We start from the raw sequence: 15,942 nt of genomic DNA on the forward strand, positions 1-15,942 counted from the left end.
TCCATTTTTGTCAGTTTGCAGCCTCCAGAATTGCTTAGCAGCAGTGTTCGCTTTTCAAAAGCCTATTTTCTTGCTTAAAAACTCTAAAACACATTGTTTTTCAGTTGTGCAATAATTTCACAAGTGCGGTATAGCTTCCACATATCCCTCAGACATGTCTGACAAAGGCATTTCTTCTTCCTTGCCTTCTGCATCCAGCTGTGGTATAACTGGACCAGTCTTGGGAAGCCTGAGTAAACACGTCCACAGTGAACCACTCTTTGGAAATCCATTCATCTGCTTGTGGGGTTTCCATCCATTTCCAGTGATGGTATATACAAGAGTTAGCATGTGTTTCACTGTGAAAACAGAATCCCCCCTTATCATTGCAGTGAACAGAGCTCCCTTGCTGTTGATATAATGCCCATGCAAAGCTGTCCACTGCCCTGTTGTGATATTATAGCAATCCATTAGACAGCGAAGGAAGTCATCGCAAGGCCCATTGCGCATCACATATAAATTGTCCTTGTGAGCTACCATACAGTGGCCATAGCTCTGAGGTCTAATCATTGTGGTAGTGAGCTTCCACTCATTTTTCACAGGTACGTATTCATAGATGTCGGTGGTGTCTGGTGGTTTCCAGAAGCAAACAAACATCCGTCGTCGCGCAACAGCACAAGCTGCAGATGCTACAGGTCTTGGTGCATGCTTTATAAATGTCCACTCTCCCTTTACAACATCATATGTCTCAGCTGTGGAAATTGTTCTCCTTTGGGCCTCTCCGCCAATGGCATAGAGTTGGCCTTCGTGCCCAAGCAGGGTAAAATTATATCTTGGTTGCTGTGGACCTGGGAGAGTAGTCCAAACTCCTGAATCAGGGTTGTAGCAGAAGCTGCTGTCCACTGTGTCCTTAAAGTAACTGTAAACCCCCCCAACAATATATAAGCGATTGTCAAGTACTGCCACGCCAGCCAAGGATGTGCTACAAAGAGTTGGGAGGTCTGTCAGATGCTTCCACTCTCCCTCTTTTTCATCAAGGTAGCAAACAACCCTGAAGGAGTCTTGCAGCAGCTCCATTGATGGAGAATGGGTACCCATAGCAATAAAAGAAGAAGGGGACAATGCTTGAGAATATTGTAGCAGCTCTTCAGGAATTGAACTCTCTGCTGCTTCCTTGAGATCATCAAAGGCATCGCAAAGAAAGAGTGCAGCACTGTGAAACAGTGCATGCACCCCAAAGATGGAGGCTGCGTGGTAAAGCAGGAGGCAGTTCTCTGAGTCTATAATGTCACAAAGATGCTGGACCAAGCATTCAACTTGTAGAAAAGCAGCACACTCTACAGCTTCTACAAGCTCATCTGGTTCACTAATGGTGGGATTCTCCCCCCTGCAGACTGCAAGGGCAATGAGGAAACCTCTTGCATGCAGTCCTCCTTTCAGGTAGAGCTCATCCTGCCGACTTTCTTTCATCCCAGAGTGAAAAAGAGCACAGAAATAGTCGCTGTACTTAACGAGAAAAACCCGGTCCACAGTGAACCAACTGTCCTCCACCCTCACTCTCACCCGGCCTGCCTGGCGCTCTCTGTTCTCCAGATCAAGGGTCGCATTCTCGGCATGAATATCCTGGTTGATTCTCAGGCCTTCGGGCATTTCCATGGTCTCTTAAACCAGGATCTCTGTTCTTCCTAAAACGGGCTCTCAAGTAATTATTTTGTGTGTGACTTGAGTGTGGAATAGCCATTTTTTCCCTCGAGCTGCATGGTAAATAAAGGTTTGTGTGAGCTCCATTGCGTCCTGTCTGCATGGTCTTAAAATAGAGATGAACTATAGATAGCAGCTCTGCCACTTGCAAGCGTCAGGCAGGGAAAGGAAAACTGTTGACATGCACTGTAGCGGTAATGTGGCTGCCGGCAACTGGTCATTATCATAACCGCAATAAGACTGGCTAGCATAAAGTAAGTATTTACTGAATTATTCATGATTACGTTATCCCTTTAAATCCAGCTCAGTCTAAAATGGCTATCTAAATGTTACACACGCAGATTCATTTACAGCTATACATTTTAAGTAGGTAACTTGTAAAGGTTTTCACTTGCAAAAAGTGGACTGGTACCAAAAGTATCAAGGGTTTAAAGGAGGTCAAAGTGTTCCCAAGAAGGCAAAATAACGGGAACACAAATAGTGTGTGTCATGTGAATTCTTTGTTCTTGCATTCTGCCTGCTGCCATATAGATGATGTGTATTCCTTTTTTTTTTTTCCTATTTTTTCACTCATGAAATTTTTTTAGAGTAATTTCTAAATTTAAAAAAAGTTAGTATGTAAGACATAACAGAGACAAAGGATCAGGGATCTTCCTGAATACTGTTTTCTAAAAGCTAGACTGATAATTTTTATCACTACCTTCTACTCTGAGCTCACAGCAGGCTTTCAGATACACTGTGTGTGTGTGTGTGTGTGTGTGTGTGTGTGTGTGTGTGTGTGTGTGTGTGTGTGTGTGTGTGTGTGTGTGTGTGTGTGTGTGTGTGTGTTTTTTCACTGCGCTGAATTCTTGGCATGGGAACCAGGGATTTTCCATGTTCCTTTGACTGTTCGTTTTTTGGGCTCTCTTTTCCCACTCTTTACTCTAAACCCCTCCACCACACCCGGCCACCCCCTCTCCTTGCTTTGTTATTTATCCTCTGACTCCTCATTTCTTTGCTTCTACTCGATGTTTCTGTGGTGAAGAAGTGTGTTTGTGTGTGAGAGAAGTGAAAGGAAGGCCTTAAAGTGACCATTAAGGAGACAGAGGGATTGCAAAGTCTTCTGGGAGAATAGATACACACACCTGGCATGTCCCCCAAAACTTTTTCATCAGTGAAGCACTTCCTTGGAATAGCCTACTATGCTTCTCTACAGCCTTGGCTCAAACAACAGGCAGATTTAGTATTTTTGGAGTTGAGGAGATGTAAAAAGCAAAAGAAAAAAGACAAAGATAAAGAGGGGTGGGTGTGCAGTCGGGGGGGGGGGGGGGGGGGGGGGGTCTGTGGCTTCTCAGGAATGCCTGACTTTTTGTTTTAATTAATAGCAGATGCTTAACTCTTAACTGCTGTTTTGTTTTTTAACTCTAGAGCAGTTAACACTCTTAAAGTGTGTGAGCGCCTGAGAGAGAGACAGAAGAACAACTTTTTCTCAGGAAGTTCCTGTCAACTGTTTTTTTTTTTTTAAGAATCATTTAAGTATTGCAAGTATACAATTATTATCAAGTCTTGGATCAGGTTTGCCTTTAAAAAGACAGTTAAGTGTGCTGTTGTCTCTTGAGTTGTTATTATCCCATGTATACTGGGAATGTGAGGCAATATGAACCATAAACTCTATGTAAAAATGGACAAAGCCACTGTGATGTCACCCATTGGATTGTGGACTCCAGTTTTGAAGCCTTGAGTTTGCTATTTTGGCCATGGTCATCTTGGATATTTTAAATCTTGGCATCATAATTAAGGGGTGGAACTGAGTGTTGAGGAAAGTAAAAGCTAATGGTCATATGGTAGAAACTTGTCAATGTCAAGGTAGCTATGCCCTAAATCATACTGTAATTCAGTGGTTCACAAACTGTGGGGCGCACCCCACTGCTGGGGCGCAGTGTCATGACAGATGGGACATGATCCGCTTGGGAGAAAAGTAATTCGGAACAAAAATTAGCACAGCATCTCTCCCCAGACCTTGTTTCAACTCCAGGGGGGACACCCCCGTCCCCCTTTATCCAGGTCTGGGTCATGGTGGTAACACTCCAAGGCCAATTTACATGAGAACATTTTCAAGTGAAAAACATAAAGTTTTGATTAGTTTCCAGTCCCTGAAAATGCTACAATTTGAAAACAGAATCCTTGTCAGATGGTTCATATTGCCTCACATTATCCCATATATACTGAGGATAACAACCCTGTCTCTAAGGGAGAGCACAGCCACCCTTTGGAAGATCATTCCTGCTGCACTCATTCTTTTAATCACTACCAAATCTTGTAGCCATTGGTAAGGGTAGGAATGTAGATCAGTCAGTAAATCAACAGCTTTGTATTTATGCTCAGTTCTCTCTTCACCACAACAAACTGGTACAGTGCTTACATCCCTGCTGACACTGTACCAATCCATCTGTCAGAGCCATACTTAAAGTCCTCCGACTGGGGCAGCAATTTGTGGGCCACCCTTTATTCCAGCTGAGAACCATGGCCTCAGACTTGGAGGTGCTAATTCTCATTCCTGCCACTTTGCACTCAGCTGCAAACTGCCCCAGTGGGAGCTGGAGGTCACCGCCTGATCAAGTAAAAAGCATCACATCATCTGCAAAAAAGCAGAGAGGTGACCCTGAGACCTGTCTAATTAGCTAGGCGTAAATATAACATTAATTTATAAAATGAACTTCATGTTGCATTAAATCTGACTTGAAAATAGCAATTGTGACGATCAACTCATAAGAAAAGGATTTACTCAGGTTGTAAATGAAGAAGGATTAGGATCATTTTCTCACTGACTTCTCTACAGTTGGACTTGTTTTTCAAGCCCCTTGCTGGCCCTTGGAACAAATACAGGTTTAAGCTACTTCCACGGTGTCTTCACTTTTCAGAGTTGGGGTCTACCTTCATCGTTTTATACAGCCTAAATTATGGGTTTTTTACTAGGTGCTAGGGTGGCTAAGTGGATGAGTAGGTGACCATGCGTGTCATGCAGGTGGCACCGGTTTACGTCCGACCTGTGCCCCTTTCTTGTGTCTTCCCCTATATCTCTCTCCCCACTTTCCTGTCTCTTTTCATTGTGCACTTTCACAAAAAGGCCAAAAAATTTATTTATAAATAATAGCACTAGTGAGCCAATATAGCAGCTTAATGCTTAATACATCTGTTATTATTATTATTAGTTACCTGTGTCTTCAGTGATAAATTAATAAATTGATCAGTTAATCAAATTGAAAAACTTTCATTTAAAGGTTTTTTTTTTTTGTATATATGTGTCATTTTTGGAGCGAAACACAGATGACATGCTGACAGTTACGTTAGCTGATGTATGTTGACTCATGTTGAATAGCTCCATAATGTATAAGTGATGTTACCCTCCCTGTGATAACATTTCTGTCAACATATTTTTTTAGTGGCTCCTTTCCTCCATGTTCAGGCATGCAGGCTAATCACACAAGTGAGTCTTCATCACTGTGACTGCTCGCGGACCGTGACGTGACGCCAGTTATTATAACATCTGCTACGGATTACTGAAAATGCCTTAGCTCACTGGTGATACAGTGGGAAAAGCTCACTAACAGGGAATTCCCTGTTTACTGGGAGTTACTGTGACTGTCACTGACACCCCACATCAGAAATAATGATTTTACAACTTTTTTTTACACAAACAGAGAAGTATAGTGTGTTTTTAATTTTTGTTTCTGACTACACCACAGGTTTGTGACCACCAAACACAATTTATTACAGCTTTCTCTCTAATTTATTTCTTTAAAAAAATAAATAAATTTAGGAAAAAAATGAGTAAGCGTTGTTGGTTTTGTACAACTAAAAGTACCTTTAAGTAATCAAACTCTAATCTTACTTTTGCAGCCCTGTGTAGTATATCCAGTTACTCTGCTTACTGTTTATGCGGCTGTGACCTTGCAGATAATGTGAAAGTTATACCAAAAAAAAAAAAAGTAAGTGAAAGTGAAAGAATTTAAATAGTGGAAGAATTCGAAAACTGGTTTTGTGATTCAGCTCACACTGTATTGTTTCAGCACTAAGAATGTACTGTGTGGCCTGAATGATATTCAGATGAATAATCCTAATATGTGAACTACATGGGGATATGTGTCATTTATTTAACTTCCTTTAACTTTGTTGCCTCAGAAAAATAACCCTTGTGTGGAAGTCTGTCTCCAGTATCTCATTTTACTGTAAGATAAGAAAAAGAATACATAGATTATATCTTCACTGGCAGCTACTGAAGTTTTTGAGGGGGCACGTCATTTTATTTCGAAATTGTAGCATGACCAAACTTGCATATCTGCCATCTTCCGATTGCCACCAGAGATACCTCATAGCTTCAGAATTTTGGGCGCAGGTTGAGGGTATTAAGGCTGTTATCCAGTGTTGAAATCCTTCCTTGTGGGAAGGTTTAAGTTACCATGTGTGAAAAATAAACACCCGATTAATTAATGTGGTCTTCAAATGACCTGCATACTCGTAAAGCTTGCCCCACAAGACTCGAGCTGAAATAAAAAGCACAACACTCTCAAATTGCCCGCAGAATTGCTGCTGCTGTTCCATGGTTTCGCAACTCCAAAGCATCCTCTAAAAGATGCTGATCAGTAACGCTTGTTTTATGCTGCCACAGTTGTGTCTGTTCACATAGGCATTTGTCTACACGGAGCCTGTGGAGAGAGGTTTTCAACCAAAATGCAAACGTGCTCCCATGTAGTGTTCCTAAAACTTCACAGCACATAGTTCGTCTGTGTGTACAGTAGGTCGAATGCTGATTGATTAACAAGTGGGCTGAAATGTGCAAGGGAGCAGAAGTGTGGGAACAAACATCAAAGGTCACAAAATAAAGTATTGTTTTCAAGACGTGGTTTCTCTAGATAAGAGATCAGTCGTATTGCATGCTTTGGACACTCTCCTAAATCTGGCAACAGATGCTCTTTGCAGGTAGACGGGCTTTCTGTAGCCCCACAGTCTGCCAAAGCACTGCCAAAGGAGAAGTTTGTTTAGCCCATAAGACTAACAAATGGCAGTGAAGAACTTTCATTTAGATTTCAAAACCATCTAATTTCTCTTGTGCTAGTTTGGTGCACTGTACAACTTTACACAATGGCACCAATTGGCGAGTGGATTCCAATTTTAGAGGCCTTGAGACTTGAATTTTGGCCATCACCATCAATCACCAAGTAGAAACACCCTAAATTATTAACCTGCTTTTTCCTTGTCTACTTATATCTCCATAGATCCATAATAATGCTGTTCTCAGTAAGATTTGAAACTAACAGCTGAGACCAATAACCCATACAGAAAATGGTTTGTGAAATTATGAATGAAGCGAGTGGTAGGATCATTTTTCAATAGACATCGGACTTCTTTTTACAGCCAGAGGAGTCACCCCTCTGCTGGTCATTAGAAATAATGTACAATTAATGTACTTACATCTGTGCTTTCCATTTAAAAATACCTGGCTTTTTGACTAGCAAGTACACCACATTGAGTCAGTGCCTGCTTGACATTTATTTTTGATTTCTGCTAAGGTTATTTGGAGCTTTGCACTTTTCATCTTCTTGGAGACCGTCACAGTACCTGCCGATAGTGTTATTCTCGTCCTGCTTTGAGTAAAGACTTGTTCTTGTGTTACCAAAAGCAGACAGTGACAGTGTACAGTGAAAATGAGGCTCATGGGCAACAGCATCTCAATATTCAGAAGCCATTACAGTGTACAAGCAATGCTCCATAATAATAAGTTAAAGCAACATCTATAGCAAAATCCTTAACTTTATTAAGATAAGTTAAATGCTAATTAAAAAAAAAAAAAACGCCAGTGATGACACATGTGTCTACAATGTGTTTTGGTTTTGATTTTAGTCGAGCATTAAGTGTTGGGGAAACAGTCTTTACCACACAGGAGACAGAAGTGAAGCCAGACTGCTGATTAATTTCAGGAAATCCACAGTACCCAAACACACATACCCACACATGCAAATATACGGCCCCCTCTTTCTTCTTCTGTCCTCACACATACAGACACTCTTCCCTAAAGACAAACCTGCTAGTAGTTACCAGGTCTAGTGCCCCAGGTCAGAGGAGGTTTGGTTACATGAGGAATTCCCTACTTATTCCTAAAGTGACAGCTGGATCAACCACATGTTCAGCCTGTGGGAATGACGCAAGTGCGTGTGTTCAGGGCATTTAATTAGCACTTGTATAGAGGCTATAATGATAGTAGGTTTGGGGGGTGACGTTAAATTAACAAAAGTGTAGACATTTACAATCCCACGCTCCTCTCTTTTTTGGTACCTTTCTCATTTTTGACTCCCTCATCTTTCTTTCATTTGTCAGGGTGTGGTGGGTCGGGAGCCATTCTCGTTCCCTCCAGTTCCAACTCCAGCCTGTATAGACTCTTCAGAGAGTTACTATGAGGAGGCTCAACCCTATGAGGAAACTGTCAATGGTAAGAAGTATGTTCAAAGTTAGATATATCTTCTGTTACACAGCCCCAGATGAATTTATACTTTATTCATGGTCAAAGTTACCCAGTGTTCTTGCTGTATACTACAGTAGTACAGTACAGAAGTATTTTTAAAGTTAAGAAACCAATCTCTATTACCAGTTTTGTGCTGGTTATGGTGCAATAGGGATGTTTACGTGTCGTTCTGTGGACAAGAAGCTACTTTAATTGTTCAAAGGTAACACACATCAGCATGTAGAGTTAATCAACACTACCTACTGAAGTTCAAACTCGTGGACCTAAATCTTGTTTCCAGCACCTTTTCAAATCTATGCCACTTGGAAGGCAAAAGGCTTTGAAATGATAGGAAGGCAACAATAAATAACCACTTGCTACGACCAAGATATGCAGAAGAGCATCTCTTGGGCTATAGCATGTAACGTTTGGGTTGTGTTCGGTGGTGAAGAGGAGGCGGCAGACATACTTAGCAGACAGTCAAAAACGCACAACCACACTGGTACTAGGAATTCCACAGTGTTGTCCTTTAATAAACATACTCTTCACCAACCTTATAAAGCCCAGTTGAACGGCCGCTGCATTATCATACATGAAGTAAGCAGAGTTCGTACAACCCGTAACACTACTAAGAATTGGGGAGATAGAAAAATAGAGGTCCGCCTCGTTCCATGCGTCCATCTGCCAAAACGTTTCTCCCACACTCTCTACAGAGGAGCGGTGGCGCACACTTGTGACATCACTAACAAACGCTTAGACTGTCGTAAAGAGACACCACACCATTACGACTGTTACAAGTAGCAGAAGACCACACCCAGTGCCACTCCTGTCAGATAAGAACAGGAAACTGGGGCTACAGTTGACATGGGCTCAGCAAAATGGGACAAGAGAAGACTGGAAAAAACTTTGTCTGGTCTGATGACTCTAGATTTCTCCAACATTTGGATGGTAGGGTCAGAATTGGGCATAAACAACATGAAAGCATGGATTTATTTATTTTTTTAATCTATTCTGTGAGTATTGTTGTGCATTATCTGCTCTCCAATCTTCCTATTTTGCTCTTCTTCCTCCTGTTTCCTTTGATGCTGTGTAGATCTGGACTGTTTTGGCCTCCGCTCAGGGCCCTGGATACGAGAGCACAGCTCTGACAGTGTGGTCTATGCTGTTATCACCAGGGGTAGCTAGGACTTGTTTGTTTGTGTGTGGCATGAATGCAGGTGGTTGCATAAAGCCAAAATTCATATGGGGAAACCAGCATGTCCCCAGTGTGCTCATTGTCCAGCTTTTCCAGGGCAGTGCATGTAAAGAAACAGTTTCCCCTTTGCAATTAGCTTCATACTATCAATTTCCTGAATGTATTATTTTCCCTTTCATTGTAACTTTGTTTCATCATTTTCCTGGCCGCTTACCCATCAATACTGAAAATGTATGTTTGCTCCAATCAAGAAAATCACTGAGGTTCAGAAATCAGAGATTAACTTCATTTATTCCTTCAAACTCATCCCACAGGTTTACCTTCCCCAATCCATGCTTTCCATGCTTTTTTTCCATCATTTTTTCATCCCTTGTAGCGCATGCAATGTTATAATCTTTATCTGTCATTGTTTGCCCTTCGTAGATGATGGCGAGGCGGTAAGCAGCTCATACGAGTCCTACGACGAGGAGGAAGTGACCAGGGGGAAGTCGCCATCAGCTCAGCACCAGTGGCCGTCGGCAGAGGCGTCTATTGAGCTGATGAAAGATGCTCGCATCTGTGCTTTCCTGTGGAGGAAGAAATGGCTTGGCCAGTGGGCCAAACAGCTTTGTGTTATCAAAGAACATCGTCTGCTGGTGGGTAAAAGACTGTGTTAAAGCTGCAATAATATTTTGTGTTATGATAATCAGAAAAGTGGGCGGTGTTCATACTCCCCCCCCCTTGCAATTATAATAATACACTCTCACTCAAAAGAGAAAAAGAACACAATCATAACCAAATTAGTGTATATATTTAAAATGATAATAATAGGGTGGTCAAAAGGGTGGTGCCCTTAATGTTTCTGTATTACATGTTTATATTATTCTGGGTGTTGGTAGACATATGCATTAATATGGCTTGTTTTGGTTGGTGTACAGCTAAATTTAATTAAAGGACAATTCATTCATTTAAACGAGGTCAGTAGCTAAGCTGGCATATTGACTCTGCCTCTCTTAGTGCTATAAAAGCTCCAAGGAGCAAACACCTCTGCTGGATGTGAGTCTCTTGGGCTGCAGTGTTGTCTACAAAGAGAAGCAGCTAAAAAGGAAAGAGCACAAGCTGAAGATTATTCCAGTGGGAGGGGAGGCCATTGTGCTGGGCTTGCAGAGCAAAGAGCAGACTGAGCAGTGGCTGAAGGTAACACACTCACAGTAGTTTGCTATGAGATCATTTGAAATTATTTATTGATTTGTAAAATGAAAATGAGGACATCTCCCCCTTGCTCAAGGTTATTCAAGAGATCAGTCCCAAGCCAGCCGACAACTGTGACCCACAGCACACTGTGTCTGACTCACCAAGGCTTATTTGTACTAAGGTACACTCATTTCAGACACTGATCTGTTGTGATTAGACATCTTATTTTTAGAATATTTCAAAATGACTAAAACGGAGCTATGAACACACAGGGGGAGCTGAGTGAGAGACACTCGGTGGCTTCGGAGAGCGGCAGCAGCACAGACAGCCATGCTGAAACGTCAGAAAACAAAGATGGTATGTCACTTTGCTCCACATGTATGTATGTGTGTGTGTATACATATATATCAAATATATAGCCGCAATTTGTCATCCCTCATCTTCTCTTTTTCAACAGTGAAGAAAAAATATGGTGCAGGTTTAATGTTCAGCAACCTAATGAACATCGGCAAGAAAAAAACCTCCGCACTAGAGAGCCCAGAGAAATGTGTTGACACCTCAGGTTTGCAAAAATTCCCTTTACTTCAAAGTTCAGACATTGTTGCTTTTAATTGCCTCTGCAGGATGGGTCTAATGAAGGTCTAAGCTAAATATATCATAGTGGTAACATTTACCGTGCTTTCAGTAATTCCATTTATGTCTCTGTCAGATAAATACAGCCACAATGAAAAAGACATCAGAGCTGCAAATATTAAAGCCATTTGTGTTTGTCTCCCACGACAGTTTTTTGTCCCTTATAGTGGTTCACACATTCACCTAACAAGCAAAATGTCCCTGGTTTGATTCCGGGAGGTGGCATAAATCCCTTTGGGATTGTGTCACAAAGGGCATCTGATGTAACAACTCTGCCAAATCAAATGTGGAGCTACCCGCTGTGGTGACCCTTTGTGAATAAGGGAGCTGCCAAAAGTAGCTTTTCACTGTCCCTAAGTAATTGTATTTCAATGCAGTCGCCACTAACAGCTACCTGTTGGTGTGTCTTCCTACTCGCTCTAAAATAAAAAAAAATAAAAAAATCACTTCCTTCATTTTGTTGATGTTTAACTGAAGAAAACTCGCATGACAGTGAGTCACCCAGATAGCCGCAATACTTTGTTTCATCCTCTGTGATCAAACCAACAGTCACTGTATCATCAGCAGATTTAATATTAAAAACATCAGATAAGTCAGCCCTACATTGGTTAGTGTACAGAGTAAATAAAACTGGAGATATAACACTCCCCTGTGGGGTGCCGGGGTTAATGATAATAATAGATGACACTGCACTATTTACTTTAACACACTGTGATCTATCAGCAAAAAAAGATTTCAAGACACCTGATTGTACAGTAGCTTGCAAGCATTGGTTTAAGTAACAACCAATGTGAATTAGTGAGTCTGTGACATCAAACAAACACAGATTACTGTCATGGCGTGTGTGTGGCAGGCAGGATTGGACCCCAGGATGCAGACTCACAAAGCAGGATTTATTAGAAAAATTAACAGGAACTGGAACACAGCGAGGCAGGGGCTGGACAGATGCCAAAACTAAAATAGTTACAGAGGAGGGACATACTCAACGAGGGAACACTGAAGACGACGCGACAAGAAACAGATGAACACTGAGGGCTTAAATACACAGCAGGTAATCAGGGCAAGAGGAAACAGCAGGGAGCAACAGGTGAAGCAAATGAAACTAATAACAGGGGTTAGCAAAACTAGACACAAAGCACAGGGAACACAAGACTGTCAAAATAATACAGGAAGTGACTAACCAAGGTGCACGCAGACTACATACGGGGAACTGGCACACAGACACGGGGCAGAGACGCAGACTAGTCACAACACTAGGAATAACTCAACATGAAAACACAGGAGGTCAGGGACAAGACATCAGGACAAAACAGACAAGACCATGGAGCAGGGGAGACAGAGACAAAGGGAACAAGATCATCAAAACACACTGGGAATTAAACACTCAGGGAAAATAAACTAAAAAACACAAAACGCTGGGCAGACGGCCCAGGACCATGACAGATTACCTTTGATGAAGTCGAGTTACCTTAGAACAGTTTCAGACAATGCAGTGTAAACTTCTGAGACTTTCGTACTTTGTTTCTTTGCCTTCAAAAGCGTCTGTGTATAGCGGCACAGTATTACTTTCTAAAGGAAGTAAGAAAGAGACTTCTTATTTATGTTTTCTCCTCCATCCTCTCTCAGGCTACCTCAATGTACTGGTGAACAGTCAGTGGCGGACCTGCTGGTGTCTTATAAAGAATGGACAGCTGTGGTTTTACCAAGACAAGGGCAAGAACAAAGTGACCCAACCTGCTGTGACCCTAGAGGGCTGCAGTGTTTTGCCTGACCCCAGCCCTGAGCACCTGTACTCCTTTCGGATTGACATGGATGGCACGCAGATGGCAACTCTGGAGGTAGATCACCAGCGTGTTTTCTGTACTTTGAAAAACTTGGGGGGGGGGGGGGGGGGGGTAGTTTAGTGAGAAAATGCTGGCTTTGCTAACCATGCTGAAAAAATAGTTTGCACTTAGTGAAAACTCAACCACAGTGGTTTCAGTTAGTTAGGAGTGCAATATTGGTGTGTTGCAAGCTCAACGCACATAGTCTATTTTCAAGGTTATTGAAAATAGACTATGATATTGGGTGTGTATGCACTATGTTTCCTGTCTGCAGTTCACCCATGCCTCAGATGAGAGCTTACTTTGGGCTTACTGCGTAGCTCTAAGCAGTGGGCTCAAATGTCTGGAAGGGCAAATACAAATACTGAATCATCAAAAAGAGAAAAGATGCACAGCTGCTTCTTGGAATCCTTAACACAAACATGTCCTCATTTGAAACTCACTTTTTGCTGACATCAGACAGCCTATGTAATATATGTATGCACACAAGGGTGGTCTGCAAGCTTGTGTGGGTGTATGTGTGTGTATGTGTGTGTGTGTGTCTGAAGGGTGTGGATATACTGGGCTTTTGGGGGACTAATGCTACACCCTTTTTCATTAAGCTTCCAGTACCACCCAGCTGCAGTGCGTATTTGGTCATAGGCAATGGAATTCAGTGTTTAGTCTTTAGGGATGTGTTCTATTTTTTCTCGTCATAAGGTTTTGTTTGCTTGTTTGCTTTTTATTTTGCCATCGTAAAGTGGTCCGGCTTCAGCAGTAAAACAATTTTAATTCAGATAAATATGTGTCATCAAACCTTAATGTAATATGTTTAATACTTAATCTTCTAATTAGATGAGCTCTTTGAATGTCCCAAGATAATAAAGGGCAGTAAACATGTTATGTCATATTAGGCTGGTTATTGAAAAGCACTGTTTTATATGCATCAGTCACACTGAATACTCAATGCACCGACTTCGTTCTAGGCATTGTGTGGCACTTATACTGCACTTATAAGAATATGTGAGAAGAATTTTTAGCTGATCCAAAATACTAAATCTTAGAAACAGGGTTCAGTCTTTACTGGCCTCATGTGTTACTCTTTCTTCTTCCAGTTTCTAGTTAAGTCTGACAGTTTATTTGAGTTTAGTTCAGAGAAACGCTGCTAGGAAAGAGAGCTGTAGCAATTATTTCATTAATTAAAATGGCATCCAAATTACACCCTGAGAATTTATAAACATGATGTTGCAAGTGTACAGTTTGTACTGAATGTGTGTCCTTTCTTTTCTTTCCTTTCCTTTTCTTTTCCATCCCCTCCCAGGCTAAGACATCAGCAGATATGGGTCACTGGCTGGGACTCCTGCTGTCACAGACAGGATCCAAAACGGATCCAGAGGAGCTGACATACGACTACGTCAATGCTGAGAGGATCTCCACTATCGTCAATGCTGCAAAGACTTCCTTATAGTAAGTTATTCACTTTTGTTCTCCTCACAGGGTAACTGCTGTGCAGATTTCCAGCTCCACATCTTATTCTTGGACTTTAATGGAGCAGCTCTGCATCATTCACAGTGCAGAGTATAGAGTATAGAAAGAGCACATAAAAATGTCTAAATGCCAGTGTTCTGAGCAGTGTGAAGCATGCGCTTTTAGATGACAAAGACTACATGCACATAGGTTTTATATGACCATCCACTGTGTTAATAGTATATATATGTGTGTGTGTGTGTGTGTGTGTGTGACAGAAAATGAGGTAATTCAGGTCCAAGGGATGTTATGTACTCTTTGTGTATTTGTGTGTCTCTCTAGCTTGATGCAGAGGAGGTATTCAGAGCCAAACACCTACATAGACACCCTACCTTCTATTTCTCACAACTCTGATGAACTGTACGATGATGTGGCCTCTATAGCTGATCCAGAGGTAAGTTGTCATGAAAAGTGAGGCAATATTTGGAAATTTTCTCTTTCAGTTTCACGTGGACTGAATCATCTGGCTAGTAGCCATAACCTAATTTCCTCCTCTCTTGTTCTACAGGATGCTGAGGAGAATAGCCCAACAAACTGTGAGGACAACAATCTCCAGAAAGATAATGAAACATGCTCACAAGATGCCAAGGACCCAGAGGGTACAGAAGAGGACCCTGAAAACAGAATTTATCTAGACCTTGTTCCTGTGCGCTCCTTCCTTCATACATCCTCTGGAGGTAAAGTCTCCCCTGCCAAAGAAGCTTCAAGACATTCCCCAGTACCAGCAGAGGACCAGAAGGACTCCTCATCTCAAGTTAAAGAGGTAGGAAGTAAGAATTTAGCAACATACACTTTCTTTGTTAAGAAAAGAATGTATGCATTACTTCAAAAGACACTAAATTAAATTTGCGACCTTTTTCTCAATTCAAACATTTCTCTGGAAAATCCTTTTTGCTTTCTACATAAATACTTTGTGCATCGGTTGCAGGGGATGTCAAGTAACCACTCTGAGCCAGAGTCAACACCTGCATTAAATGGGACAAATTTGGTCTCTGCTGCTGGCAAACCAGAACAAGAAGGAGCCCAGATTCCCACTCCATCACAGCCGCAAACTCAACCAGTCAAGACCTCATCCCAAAGCCAAGAGACCACTAAGAAGACAAGCCTGGGAATCCCACAGGCCTTCAACTCTTTCGGTGCACACATCCACAAGGGTCCAACATCTCATCCTGCTGCTGCGAGTCCTCACAGCCCACAGCCCCTGCGGCCCAAGGCACATACCATAGGTCAGGACAAATGGGGCAGTGGGTTTGCTGAATGAAAAGATATAGCAAGCGTGTTCTTTGTTTTACACACTCACCATTTTTAGAGATATTTTCAGCAACTTTTCAACATGAAGCAAAAATGTTAGAAAATGGTCCATTTTGGTGATTAATTGAAGCTATTATTGTTTTCCTTGACACTGGCTTCCTATTCTGTAATCTCACATAACCATGGCGCCCTCTAGTGACAGG

At 41.8% G+C, this 15,942-nt stretch overlaps 2 protein-coding genes across 3 annotated transcripts in view; one reads left to right on the forward strand and one right to left on the reverse strand.

Annotated features, from left to right (window-relative positions):
* afap1l2 (actin filament associated protein 1-like 2) overlaps positions 1-15,942 on the forward strand; it is a 37,714-nt gene that overhangs the window by 20,228 nt on the left and 1,544 nt on the right. The window contains exons 5-15 of one of the 2 annotated variants that reach the window (XM_030754783.1): positions 8,035-8,146; positions 9,777-9,988; positions 10,350-10,529; positions 10,621-10,707; positions 10,799-10,883; positions 10,984-11,088; positions 12,786-12,997; positions 14,283-14,428; positions 14,771-14,882; positions 14,997-15,251; positions 15,417-15,714. In XM_030754783.1, the coding sequence (XP_030610643.1) occupies positions 8,035-8,146; positions 9,777-9,988; positions 10,350-10,529; positions 10,621-10,707; positions 10,799-10,883; positions 10,984-11,088; positions 12,786-12,997; positions 14,283-14,428; positions 14,771-14,882; positions 14,997-15,251; positions 15,417-15,714 (1,804 nt within the window). Of the gene's footprint in view, positions 1-8,034; positions 8,147-8,991; positions 9,107-9,776; positions 9,989-10,349; positions 10,530-10,620; positions 10,708-10,798; positions 10,884-10,983; positions 11,089-12,785; positions 12,998-14,282; positions 14,429-14,770; positions 14,883-14,996; positions 15,252-15,416; positions 15,715-15,942 lie in introns of those variants that run through there. The other variant, XM_030754784.1, reaches the window with a different exon arrangement.
* Positions 118-1,635, reverse strand: LOC115798087 (kelch repeat and BTB domain-containing protein 13). The gene has a single exon (XM_030754785.1). It carries the CDS (start codon positions 1,633-1,635, stop codon positions 118-120), a length of 1,518 nt encoding a protein of 505 aa, XP_030610645.1.

Source organism: Archocentrus centrarchus, chromosome 19 (genome assembly GCF_007364275.1).
Source record: "Archocentrus centrarchus isolate MPI-CPG fArcCen1 chromosome 19, fArcCen1, whole genome shotgun sequence".
Taxonomy (NCBI): domain Eukaryota; kingdom Metazoa; phylum Chordata; class Actinopteri; order Cichliformes; family Cichlidae; genus Archocentrus; species Archocentrus centrarchus.

Coding starts and splice junctions, on each gene's coding strand:
- LOC115798087 (XM_030754785.1), bottom strand. CDS start 1,635: ATGGAAATGCCCGAAGGCCTGAGAATCAACCAGGATATTCATGCCGAG.